General features: G+C 41.5%; 1 protein-coding gene across 1 annotated transcript in view; it reads left to right on the forward strand.

Moving 5' to 3' along the window:
• LOC140922465 (uncharacterized) overlaps positions 1-13905 on the forward strand; it is a 75602-nt gene extending 61697 nt beyond the window's left edge. Inside the window, exons 7-11 of the mRNA XM_073372449.1 lie at positions 7654-7819; positions 7913-8059; positions 8753-9019; positions 11033-11179; positions 13587-13905. Of these exons, the coding sequence (XP_073228550.1) occupies positions 7654-7819; positions 7913-8059; positions 8753-9019; positions 11033-11179; positions 13587-13905 (1046 nt within the window). The remainder of the gene's footprint in view (positions 1-7653; positions 7820-7912; positions 8060-8752; positions 9020-11032; positions 11180-13586) is intronic.

Consider the following 13905-nt stretch of genomic DNA (forward strand, 5'->3'; position numbering starts at 1 on the left):
TTAACTGTTCATTCTCAGCAGGATACTTTGAAGGAACTCCGAGCTTCAGGTGGGGAGAATTGGAGCATAACGAAGAGATCGGAAAGGGGAGTTTTGGATCAGTGGTGAAAGCCAAGTATGTTCCGGAAAACAGAATGGTAGTCGTAAAAAGATTTTTTGGTGAAACGGAAGGCAAATTTCAAGAACGTGGAAAAGGAAGCGAGAATGCTTGAAAGGGTAAGGCACCCTAAGATAGCCGAATTTCTACGTATTTGTTCTAAGCCACTTGCCATTATGATGCAATATGAATGCTGTGATTTTACACCATCATCAGGTGTCAGTCTTACTCGAGTTTTTCCACTGCCTGGATCGGCTTAAAACCCTTAACACAGACGCTTTTGAGCATTTCCTTCCTATGTTTTCTAAGGGAGCACGCGATGTTGCCGAAGGTCTTGCATTTCTACATGCAAATGATATCGTCCATCGAGACCTGAAACCGGGAAACGTCTTGGTAGGCAACAAACATTACATGAACAAGACTGTCGATCCGAATGAAATTCCAGAGTTGTTTCGCGAGGCGCGTGTTGTTTGTAAATTAACGGACTTTGAAGAAAGTCCTGAAAACCGCTCTCTATTACTGCAAACAACTACAATAATTGATGCTGCAACCGGAAATGTTGAAAGAGGAACAAAACCTCACATGGCCCCGGAGATAGTTGTCGATACCCGAAAGTTGGACCACGCCTCATTGGAAGATCTTAAGGCAGCAGATATTTGGGCTCTAGGGATGATCTATTTTAACATTATCAATCCCGATGTTAATTGTCCATTTGAAATGGAGTTCAATTCTAAATTTCTATTATCTCCGATGCAGCATCAACATTTTCTACTTTCTTACATGAAAAGATAGGCACGTTTTACGTGCATGAGCTATTTTGAACGCTTCTATGTAACAGTATCGGCAATTTACTGTTTTAATCCTAAATTAATGCTATGTTTTGAGCGAAATTGGGTATTGCTGTATATTAATGAAAACGAGAACCGCTGCGTATGGCTGATTCGATCCTCATACCATAGATTTACTTTTCTTTGTCTTTCCTTCTCACATCTCAAGTGCAAAATAAACAAACTGCTAAAGTACTGTGAATATCAACTCACCAAACGTTGCTTACCTTGTACCAGAATAATATTATAGGTGACGAATTACTCCTTAATTTTGGTGCGAAATTTCAGCGTTAATTTGTAATTTCACATGTGAAATTACAAAATTGCCATGGCAACCTAACGTATGTCTCAGTGTCAAGATGGCGACGAAGTCTTGCAATGTCGTGAATGAAGATGTCAGGGCAGAAAAAGACGCTTTAGAAAACCTGACCCACACGAAAGAGCACATCAAGAAGGATTCTAACAGGTATTTGGTCGAAAAACTCTGAACTTAAGCAAAATTTAAGCTCTAAACGTTCGAGAGAGTGCAGGAGTTCTCGATCGATACGATCCAGGATAAACATGTCAAAAATCGAAGATAGCTAACGTAATTCGTCACCCATGATATTAATAGGTAATCAAATGGCATACTCGTGAAATTTGGGAATAATTTCACTTGCGTTTTGTCCAAATCCTAATAATTTGGACAAAACGCGCGTGAAATTATTCCTTAATTTCACTCGTCACCATTTGATTACAAATACTAATTTAACGCATATTTGCATTCTTTTTTACATTTTTCAAGGGTTAAAGATGTAATTAGTCTTCTGTAATAACTCACACTAAAGAAAATTTCTTATTGAAGCCCGAGAAAATGAATGTCAAAGTTCACAAAATTTTCAGAATTTTTCCTCTGTTTTCACAATTCATGTAGAATTTGACATTCATTTTCTCGCTCGCAGGTTGCTTTCATCAGCACGCACTCTTTAAACAATGTAAATAGATGAAACGATCGATAACATATTTCTACCAGATACTGATATCAGTAAAACATTCGTTCGAGTTCGCTGTTTGTCTCACCCATGACTAACTTTTCTTCATGGCAGAAAATTACGCCGCTTTATAACTCCTCCGAAGTTTTTGTGCCAGCTAAACAATATCGAAACACTATTCACAGTCTTTGGATATTAAAAACACTGAACGTAACGCACTGTAAACGCACTGTGCCCTTGTTTACTTCTAATCACATGCGCACGTACTCTCTTTACAAGCGATTCATCTCAATGCACAATAATAACTGACCCTTATGTTTCATTCATATTATACCGTTTTTGCTCCTCACATTTACAGTGTTCGTTGGTATTCAAAACACCTTTAGGAAAATAAGGGTCGTCTAAGTCAAGTGTATTAACTACAATTACGTTTCGAAATAAATCGATTATAGGCTTTTTTAAGTTCCCATTTTGCGGTGACTTCAGTTTACACCTCCATAAAATGGTACGTATGGCTAGAAACTTTACGCGAGCTGTGAACTTTCAAAGGTTAATATCGAAACTCGCTAAATCAATTATTATACATCGTGTTTTTCCGGCTAACACACAGAATTGAGGAGAAGCATAACAAATGATAACAAGATCATGTACAAATTTAATGATAAAAGCTTAGCAAAATTCAGATACAAACAAAAGCAAAACCTCTGAGCTAGATTGAAAACAACTGTAAGTTCTACTCAGTCACCAAACCTTGTCAGTAATAGCTATATTTTCCTCGTTGGTCTTTGTGAAGCTACCAGATGTCCCGGTGAAGCTTTGAACTTGTGTGCGAAATTCTCAAAGTTCCTAATTCCGCTATTTTCCGCGTCTTCTTTATCCCTATCCGAAATTTAGACCTCCAAAGTGGGGTGTGTTGCATTAAATAGAAGGAAATATTAAAAAGAAAAGCCAGTCACCTAACACGGCAAAGTTGTTACTCCCCTCGCTAATATCATGGACGTCCAGTTTTTAGCCTGCAGTGCAGGCGTATTTTGGGCGGGTGAAAGCTGCTTGTTTATGTTCTTGCTATTGTAACCACCATCTTATGACGGAGGAAGATTGGGGAGAGTAAACATAGTAACCCTAAGGGTAGGTGCTAGGGCGAAAGAAGGAAACAGGGGAAGAGGAGGGGAGAAAAAAATACGCCTGTCCGATATCATTGTTCTTTTGGGAAACTCTGTACGCTGGCAAACGGAACCCCTGATTGGTGCGGCTTAGGGGGAGTAGATTGATGCCTGTCAATCAAATGTAAGTCTATATTCGTTTGCATGCAACGGCGGGAAAGAGAGGGGGAAGGGAGGGGGAAGTCTGTACACAGGTTACGGGAAAGAATTATTCTGAATTAAGTAATGGCGGGCGCAAAAGCGATTTTTAACTCTGCTGTCGAAGCAAGTCTTTTGGAATTGGAGCGGCTGGGAATGTCGCGTGTGTTACGCAATGAGAATGTCAAAGCGATTTCTACACTGGCATCAGGACAAGATTTGCTTGCAGTGCTAAAACGCTACCCCACTTTTACCTCATGCGAAAATACTGCTTGTTTCAATACGTTTTTTCTCTCTGGCGGGTAGATAATGCTCTGGAGGGTTCTTTGTTTTGACTATTTTGACTAAAGCAAATGTGATTTTAGCCGTTTGTTTAACACTGAGAGGTCATGACACGCTTCTTGACTTCCTGTGGCGTTTGAATTTCTGGTCGGCAGGATTTGCCCTCTGATGCAAGAGCATTTTCTTTGACCTTTTTCGAAGCGTAAAGCTCTTTCTTGTGGCTCAACAAGGCTTTTAGGTCCTTTATTTTTGTCCAAAGTGTCTCAGGATCTGAAAAACTAAGCGATTTTCTTCTAGTCCGTGAATGTGATTTTTTTGCTGATGTTGTATCACGCTGTCCCCAGCTTGTTAGTTTTGTTTGCAAATGTATTTTCTTTGACCTTTTATGAGGTCAAAATAAGGCTAAATAAGGGTTTTAGGATTTTTAATTTTCTCCAAAAGAGAGAAGGAGAGAGCCTTTTTTGATTTGCCTTTAGTAGCCGACGTTGAACCTTCGATCGAGAGTGACTTTGTTGCCCGCGAATTGACACGGACGAATTTTGATTTTCTCCATGCTGGGCTGGCTTTGTCCAACGGGGCAAGAGTATGTTTGCTGCTCTTAACCGGGGTACTTGCCGTGGATGTAGTTGCAGTTTTACACCGTAATTTTTAGGGAGTTATTATAACTCCAAAAATGGAGTAAAAATTTTAGGTACAGGGTAACCCCATTTTTGGGATTATTTTAACTCCTAATTTAACTCCGAATTTGGGGTCATTTTTACTCCTGAAAAAGAGTTCTTTTTACTCCCAGTCTGGAGTTAAAATTACTCCGAAATGGGGTTACTTGTACTCCTTACATGGGTTGTTTTTACTCTTTTTGGAGTTAACTTAACTCTGAAAGTGGAGTAAAAATTTTAGGTACAGGATAACTCCTTTTTTGGGGTTATTTTAACTCCTCAATATCTGGGGTCACTTTTACTCCTGAAAAAGAGTTCTTTAAACTCCTTTTTGGAGTTAAAATAACTCCACGAAAAATAACTCCACTGTAAGGAGTTAAATTAGCCCAACTAGAGGAGTTATTATAACTCCCTGAAAATTACAGTGTAATGAAATGGTAAAACTGGCCCAAAATATGAATTTTCCGGCCACATGGGTTACAGACCCGATCAGAATATTGCGTGAAATGAACAAACGGCAATCCAACTTCTTTACAATTTTCGGCTGACACAACCCCAAAGCAATCCTTTCGTTTTGATGGCCCGAACAGATTTTCTGAAGAAAACTGGCCTTGCTTTCCAAGATTGCTTCCAAATTCAACTTTAAACGAAATCGTACATAACCTACATTATTATTCATTCAAAATATTTCCCAATTCTGATTGGCTAAAAGCGCATGTTTAATTCACCATAACCAGTTACTGATGACCAAATTTGGAAGAATTTTGTGTTTAACGAGGAAATGACGTCAAAAATGCAGCGTTTTCGCAGGTTAAGGCACCGTTAACCGAGAAGACCTGGGGACGAGGTTGAGTTGTTTTGCTTGTGAACTTGAAAAAATGGCGGACATTTCACTCGTTTTAAGGGTAAGAACTAGGCAAAACATAGCTAAAAACATGGCAAGAACAGCAAGAAGACAACTCGAAGGGCAGCATCTGCTATTTGGAGAATATTTGCGGAGCTGGACGCTCACAGTTGTCTTTTAGTGTGAACCTACCGTGAACGGCGTGTTTGTTTGTATGCAACCTGAGCATTTCTCTGATTCGCTTTCCCAGCGCCAACATCATCAATTGACTTAAACTTGAACAATGACAAAACTTGTAAAGTGACTCCTATGATCAAATCGCTTCCAACAACGCAAATAGCCTTCTTAATTCGCAACGCCTTCTAAATTTTCTGTGGGAGCAAGGGCGAGATACAACAAATATTCGTGCAAGGGTCGGTGCAAGGGAATATCGTATGAAACCACTTGTGAGAACACCGTTACTCGGTACCAGGCCTTGTGTCTTCCCTCCCCGGGGAGTACGTTTTTCTGCATAGTCGACCGAAAACAGAATTTATGACTGGGCGTGCCCCATGGGGGCAGTCCAGTAATAACTCATGCACGCAATTTGCACGTGAAGATGTTGGACTTTGGCCCTTTTACTATTCGTACTTAAAATAAACACAAATTGTTTACAAGAAAATTTTCTCAAACGATTTTAAGAAATCACCACGGCTTTACAACATCTGCAAATAAATTATGTTTCATGCAGCGTCAAGGTTGATAGCCTAACATTTATTAACTTCCAAAATAATTATCAAACTGCCGAAATATATGTCTACTCATATCATGTTATTCCACTCAATAAAACAATATCTAATTGTTGTGTCAATTAGCTTCTTCCAATTTTATTTCCTAACGCTACTGTTTCTACTTAGTACGCATCTTTACTAAATAAAATACGTTTCCAGAACTATAATACTTAGTAAACAGGAAGGATGTTGCCTGGAACGAAAAAGACCCGTTGAACTTTGAAAGCGAGTGAATAAAGCTTGTTTAAGGGGTTAACAGTACTCGGTGCAGCTTTCAAAAAAATAAGATGCCTTTGAAACTTCTAAAACCACAATTTTTAGCTGCATACTTTCGATTAAAATATATGCTCCACATCTTAATATTAATTTTGTTTCATTGAAAGAGCTTTGAAAATATATGATCTTTTATACTCTACCTTGAAGCAGGTGAAACAGAACTCATACATACGTGCGTTGTACCGCTCGCGATAGCCGAATTAGGTCAGAGATGTCTTGAAGCAGCATCCACACTAATATAACTAAAATATGAACCCTTAAACAGCTGCATCACTGTACACAGCGTTTGAATCATGACGATATTTAATGTAATGCTTCCAAACACCTTTAGCCGTAATAAAAGACGAAATTAAAAATTGTGAAGAATCAAGATCGGGCGGTCTCAAAGTGCCCGTGTTTGAACTTTAGCAATGCAATGTTTAGTAGATGCCAAGATCTCATTGGTTCCTAAGCATAAACTCATAGTACCTTGAACCTTATTGGCTCCTGCAACAAACATCCGAACATACAAAGCCACAAAGCCATAAAGATACATACGCTCACCGCACACCACTCTCGGGTGTTACACCAGCCTGTGATGGGACAAACGCGTGTACTTTAATGCAACAAAGATCGACTTGTCGCTGCTTCTCTTCGACCGCACTAAGATAGTTTACAACTGGTGGCCCTGAGAGATGAGAGGCGCCAGCTTAGGATGTCTCTCCAAACGTCAAGATGACCGTTACTTTCCATATCGTAAACATTGAAATACAACGCTCCAGAGAAGTCATTAAAGTGAAAAGATGACTAAAACCAAGGTCACCAGAAAGTGTTATTGATTGCAGGGTTTTGGTCTCAACCCCTCCGCGTGTACAGTTTACCTTTGCCGGGTCTGCATTTTAGCGCCTAGTCTTCATTCTACACCTTACATACGTTTTACCTTCACCTCTGCAGTCTGTATGTTTTGCTCGGTCCGCAGTTTGTGTAGTCTACATAAAAGACCGTTTAGTGTTGTTGTTTTTTTTAATTTATTTTTCGCAAAACCCAACAGACCCCGGGACCGGTATTTTCCACAGACCCCGGGAGCCGTGTTTTTCAAAAAGCCCGTCACCCCGTCGCCCCGGCACCCGCACCCCGGCATCACATTATCCACTAAACCCGCCCCAGAGGTGATTTACCGCAAGGTTTTTCTGCACCCTAAAACATCATACTCCCATGTTTGAGAAGAAATACGACATTTTAGAGCTCTTGCTTATTGATTATCGAATTCTATTTTTTAAAATAACGGCGGTAATTTTGAACACAATTTCTCAGCTAAAATAGAAGTAAGTGGACGATTGAATAAAAAATATGGCAGCCGCAATCTACCTCCCGCGAATCTCAGGACCCAAATATGGGAAACCGTAAACCGCAATTTGTCGTTTGCAGTAAAACGACCAAACCTCGATTTTAAGCTCTATAGTTCATACTTGCCTCTGGTTTAGCACCCTACCCGCTCCTGGCCTTATCACCTCTCTCTGTAAAACGCTTTCCCCTAATGTGCAACAACTACTGATTGAACTAATTGTATGGCACTAACAAAGATACACCACCTAAAAAAATTGTCTCGACGATAAAATGAAACCACAACATATTTATACCTTTTTTCAGGAGAGCTGCAATACCAAAGCCAGCAGAAAGAAAAGAAACCCACAGAGTACCATGAACGACTACTCAAAATTTCGAAAGAAGTGGGAGACAGGGCAGGAGAAGGAAAAGCGTACGGTAATCTTGGCATCGCCTATTATAATCTTGGAGATGTTCAGAAAGCCATAGAGTACCATGAACGACACCTCAAAATTTCCAAAGAAGTGGGAGATAGGGCAGGAGAGGGAAGAACGTACGGAAATCTTGGCAACGTCCATTATAGTCTTGGAGATGTTCAGAAAGCCATAGAGTACCATGAACAACACCTAAAAATTTCGAAACAACTGGGAGACAGCGCGGGAGAAGGAAGAGCGTATGGTAGACTTGGCATCGCCTATCACAGACTTGGAGATTTCCACAAAGCCATAGAGTACCATGAACGACACCTCAAAATTTCCAAAGAAGTGGGAGACAGGGCAGGAGAAGGAAGAGCGTATAGTAGACTTGGCAACGCCTATGACAGACTTGTAGATTTTCAGAAAGCCATAGAGTACCATGAACGGCACCTCAAAATTTCGAAAGAAGTGGGAGACAGGGCGGGAGAAGGAAGAGCGTATGGTAGTCTTGGCATCGCCTATCACAGCCTTGGAGAATTCCAGAAAGCCATAGAGTACCATGAAAGACACCTCAAAATTTCGAAAGAAGTGGGAGACAGCGCGGGAGAAGGAAGAGCGTATGGTAGTCTTGGCATCGCCTATCACAGACTTGGAGAATTCCAGAAAGCCATAGAGTACCATGAAAGACACTTCCAAATTTCGAAAGAAGTGGGAGACAGGGCAGGAGAAGGAAGAGCGTATGGTAGACTTGGCAACGCCTATGACAGACTTGGAGATTTCCAGAAAGCCATAGAGTACCATGAACGACACTTCCAAATTTCCAAAGAAGTGGGAGACAAGGCAGGAGAAGGAAGAGCGTATAGTAGTCTTGGTATCGCCTATCACAGACTTGGAGATTTTCAGAGAGCCATAGAGTACCATAGACGACACCTCAAAATTTCGAAAGAACTGGGAGACAGGGCAGGAGAAGGAAGAGCGTATTTTAGTCTTGGCATCGCCTATGATAGACTTAGCGATTTTCCGAAAGCCATACAGTACCATGAACGACACCTCAAAATTTCGAAACAACTGGGAGACAGGGCAAGAGAGGGAAGAACGTACGGTAACCTTGGAAACGCCCATTATGGTCTTGGAGATGTTCACAAAGCCATTGAGTACCATGAACGTCACCTCAAAACTTCGATAGACGTGGGAGACAGGGCAGGAGAAGGAAGAGCGTATGGTAGACTTGGCAACATCTATGACAGACTGGGAGATTCTCAAAAAGCCATAGAGTACCATAAACGACACCTCAAAATTTCGAAAGAAGTGGAAGACATCGCAGGAAAAGGAAGGGCGTATGATAGTCTTGGCATCGCCTATTACAGGCTTGGAGATTTCCAGAAAGCCATAGAGTACCATGAACGACACCTCAAAATTTCCAAAGAAGTGGGAGACAGGGCAGGGGAAAAAAGAGCGAATGGTAGACTTGGCAACGCCTACGAGAGACTTGGAGATATCCAGAAAGCCATAGAGTACCATGAACAACACCTCAAAATTTCGAAACAACTGGGAGACAGCGCGGGAGAAGGAAAAGCGTATGGTAGTCTTGGCATCGCCTATCACAGACTTGAAGATTTCCAGAAAGCCATAGAGTACCATGAACGACACCTCAAAATTTCGAAAGAAGTAGGAGACAGCACAGGAGAAGGAAGAGCGTATGATAGTCTTGGCATCGCTTATGAGAGACTTGGAGATTTTCAGAAAGCCATAGAGTACCATGAACGACACCTCAAAATTTCGAAAGAAGTGGGAGACAGGGCAGCAGAAGGAAGAGCGTATGGTAGTCTTGGCATCGCCTATGACAGTCTTGGAGACTTCCAGAAAGCCATAGAGTACCATGAACGACACCTCAACATTTCGAAAGAAGTGGGAGACAGGGCAGGAAAAAGAAGGGCGTATCTTAGACTTGGCATCGCCTATGACAGACTTGTAGATTTCCAGAAATCCATAGAGTACCATGAACGACACCTCAAAATTTCGAAAGAAGTGGGAGACAGAGCAGAAGAAGGAAGAGCGTATGTTAGTCTTGGCATCGCCTATGACAGCCTTGGAGATTTCCAGAAAGCCATAGAGTACCATGAACCAGACCTCAAAATTTCGAAAGAAGTGGGAGACAGGGTAGCAGAAGGAAGAGCGTATAGTAGACTTGGCATCGCCTATCACAGACTTGGAGATTTCCAGAAAGCCAGAAAGTACCATGAACGAGACCTCAAAATTTCGAAAGAAGTGGGGGATAGGGCGGGAGAAGGTAGAGCGTCCTGTAATCTTGGCAACGTCTATCACAGTCTTATAGATTTTCAGAAAGCCATAGAGTACCATGAACAAGACCTCAAAATTTCGAAAGAAGTGGGAGACAGGGCGGGAGAAGGAGAAGCGTACGGTAATCTTGGCATCGCCTATTATAGTCTTGGAGATGTTCAGAAAGCCTTAGAGTACCATGAACGACACCTCAAATTTTCAAAAGAAGTGGGAGACAGGGAAGAAGAAGGAAGAGCGTATAGTAGCCTTGGCATCGCCTATGACAGTCTTGGAGATTCCCAGAAAGCCATAGAGTACCATGAACGAGACCTCAAAATTTCGAAAGAATTGGGGGATAGGGCGGGAGAAGGAAGAGCGTACTGTAATCTTGGCAACGCCTATCACAGACTAGGAGAATTCCAGAAAGCCATAGAGTACCATGAACGAGACCTTAAAATTTCGAAAGAAGTGGGAGACAGGGCGGGAGAAGGAGAAGCGTACGGTAATCTGGGCATCGCCTATTATAGTCTTGGAGATGTTCAGAAAGCCATAGAGTACCATGAACGACACCTCAAATTTTCGAAAGAAGTGGGAGATAGGGCGGGAGAAGGAAGAGCATACTGTAATCTTGGCAACGTCTATTACGGACTTGGAGATATCCAGAAAGCCATAGAGTACCATGAACAACACCTCAAAATTTCGAAAGAACTGGGAGACAGGACGGGAGAAGGAAGAGCGTATAGTAGACTTGGAATTGCCTATTATAAACTTGGAGACTTCCAAAAAGTCATAGAGTACCATGAACAAGACCTCAAGATTTCGAAAGAAGTGGGAGATAGGACGGAAGAAGGAAGAGCGAACTGTAACCTTGGCAACGTCTATCACAGTCTTGGAGATTTTCAGAAAGCCATAGAGTACCATGAACGAGACCTCAAAATTTCGAAAGAAGTGGGAGATAGGGCGGGAGAAGGAAGAGCGTACGGAAATCTTGGCAACGTCCATTATAGTCTTGGAGATGTTCAGAAAGCCACAGAGTACCATGAACAACACCTCAAAATTTCGAAACAACTGGGAGACAGCGCGGGAGAAGGAAGAGCGTATGGTAGACTTGGCATCGCCTATCACACACTTGGAGATTTCCACAAAGCCATAGAGTACCATGAACGACACCTCAAAATTTCGAAAGAAGTAGGAGACAGAGCAGAAGAAGGAAGAGCGTATGTTAGTCTTGGCATCGCCTATGACAGCCTTGGAGATTTCCAGAAAGCCATAGAGTACCATGAACCAGACCTCAAAATTTCGAAAGAAGTGGGAGACAGGGTAGCAGAAGGAAGAGCGTATAGTAGACTTGGCATCGACTATGACAGACTTGGAGATTTCCAGAAAGCCAGAAAGTACCATGAACGAGACCTCAAAATTTCGAAAGAAGTGGGGGATAGGGCGGGAGAAGGAAGAGCGTCCTGTAATCTTGGCAACGTCTATCACAGTCTTATAGATTTTCAGAAAGCCATAGAGTACCATGAACAAGATCTCAAAATTTCGAAAGAAGTGGGAGATAGGGCGGGAGAAGGGAGAGCGTACTGCAATCTTGGCAACGTCTATCACAGTCTTGGAGATTTTCAGAAAGCTATAGAGTACCATGAACGAGACCTCAAAATTTCGAAAGAAGTGGGAGACAGGGCGGGAGAAGGAGAAGCGTACTTTAATCTTTGCATCGCCTATTATAGTCTTGGAGATGTTCAGAAAGCCAAAGAGTACCATGAACGACACCTGAGAAATTAGGAAATAGTGGAAGACAGGGTAGGAGAAGGAAGAGCATATGTTAGTCTTGGCATCGCCTATGACAGACCTGGAGATTTCCAGAAAGCCATAGAGTACCATGAACGAGACCTCAAATTTTCGAAATAAGTGGGAGATAGGGCGGGAGAAGGAAGAGCGTACTGTAATCTTGGCAACGTCTATCACAGTCTTGGAGATTTTGAGAAAGCGATAGAGTACCAGGAACGAGACCTCAAAATTTCGAAAGAAGTGGGAGACAGGGCAGGAGAAGGAAGAGCGTATGGTAGTTTTGGCATCGCCTATGACTGACTTATAGATGTTTAGAATTGTATGGAGGACCATGAAAGACGCCTCAAAAGTTCCAAAGAAGCGAGAGACAGAGCAGGAGAAGGAATAGCGTACTGTAATCTTCGCAACGTCTATGACAGACTTGGAGCTTTCCAGAAAGCCATAGAGTACCATGAACGACACGTAAAAATTTCGAAAGAAGTGGGAGACACATACCGGTTGATCAGTCTACATCAAGTGTTATATATAAATAAATACATCTATTATACGTCTATTTTATAAGAATAGAGAATGAGACGGGACTTGAAAGATAAAGGGGGTGTAATAACTTTCTCACCCTGAAAAGAGGAGCTTATTAGAGATGGGGGATTAATAGAGGATTAATGCTCTACAAGTTCTTTTAATCTACAGTAAGTCTAACATTGGTTGAATAGAAAACTATATGCTGTTAATAAATAAGTTTAAGCTTTTCGTAGTATGAAAATTAGAGTGTATGTTTCGTAGCTATAATTAGTTTGCGACCAGTCGTGTACACTGTTTTATAGTGACCTGAAAAATATCAGGAATCAGTGGTGAATTGCGGCTATTTTCATTGTTTACCACATGCGACAGATTCACTTTACACTTGTCTACTGCCAAGTTAAGTATAATTCGTTGCTGTTATTATTTAGACAGCTTTTCTTTTACTCTTTTGGCACATCGGTTTCAGTTTACTGGTGTCTAGAAAGGTCATCATTTTAATACTGAAGTCAAATTCCCTTTTCAGTCACTAGGTTAAATCACTAATAAATTTAGTTTTACATTTACTTGTCTTTTTGATAAATGTTACAGGATTGCTATTTTATAGCCCAGGCTTATTTGCGTTCCCGACGTTGTTTTTGCCATCAACTTTTCTGATTTCTCTTGTCTACACCCTTTACATAAAGGACGGGTTAAGCCACAAAGAAAAAGGAAAGACAACTAGGGACCAAACAATTACGGAGTTTTAGTTTCCTGGTCAAAACAAATTAAAGAGTCCGTTGATCACTGTTTTGTAGAAGACAAAATTTCAAAGTTTGATTGAGTCGACACGACTTTTAATTGCGGGCGACAAAAGAAGCCCGCAGCCTATACATGCCCTTCATAACGGCGGATCGCTGGGGCAGAGTGGGAACGAACCACATCAGAGCGAGGCAAGTAAGGCCACGGTAACCAAAACAAATCGAAGCGACGCGACGCGAAGCAATCTTAACTAGCATGAAGTATGTCGAGAGAATCGTTTCTAGAAGAGCAAGATACTCCTGGTGCGTCACTTTGCAGTCGAAAACCGTTTGCATAAAAGAACGAAGAACTTGATATTTGGTGGGAATGTAGAGGTGATCCAGGCGAAGGCCTCAAAAACAAAGCTGAACTTGTAAAGAGGTAAGACAGCGATCGCTTTGTAATCTTACTTATATTCTACCAGTCACTTGTAAGATTTGTTCAAGTTTAATAATCATCTGATTTCTTTATCAGGGTAGAAGAGTATATCAAGACTGGAAAGGACAAGAATATCGTGGATCCCGATCCAAATGGTCTCTACACCAAGCAAAAACAGCAACGCATTGGAATTGGAGCTACATCAAGTGTCACGGACTCCTCACATGGTGATGCTAACAAATCGTCTGTCAAGTATCCCAATGATGGATGGAGTACGTCTCTTGAAAAGATGCGTATGTTCACCAGGGCAGAAATGAACGAGCACATAGCCAGATCGGGAAAAAGGAAGTTCCAATATTTAACATCATTCTGTGCCAACGTCCTTAAGAAAAACGAAGGCATTCCTCGAAGATGA

This window comes from Porites lutea, chromosome 13 (assembly GCF_958299795.1).
Source record: "Porites lutea chromosome 13, jaPorLute2.1, whole genome shotgun sequence".
Lineage (NCBI taxonomy): Eukaryota > Metazoa > Cnidaria > Anthozoa > Scleractinia > Poritidae > Porites > Porites lutea.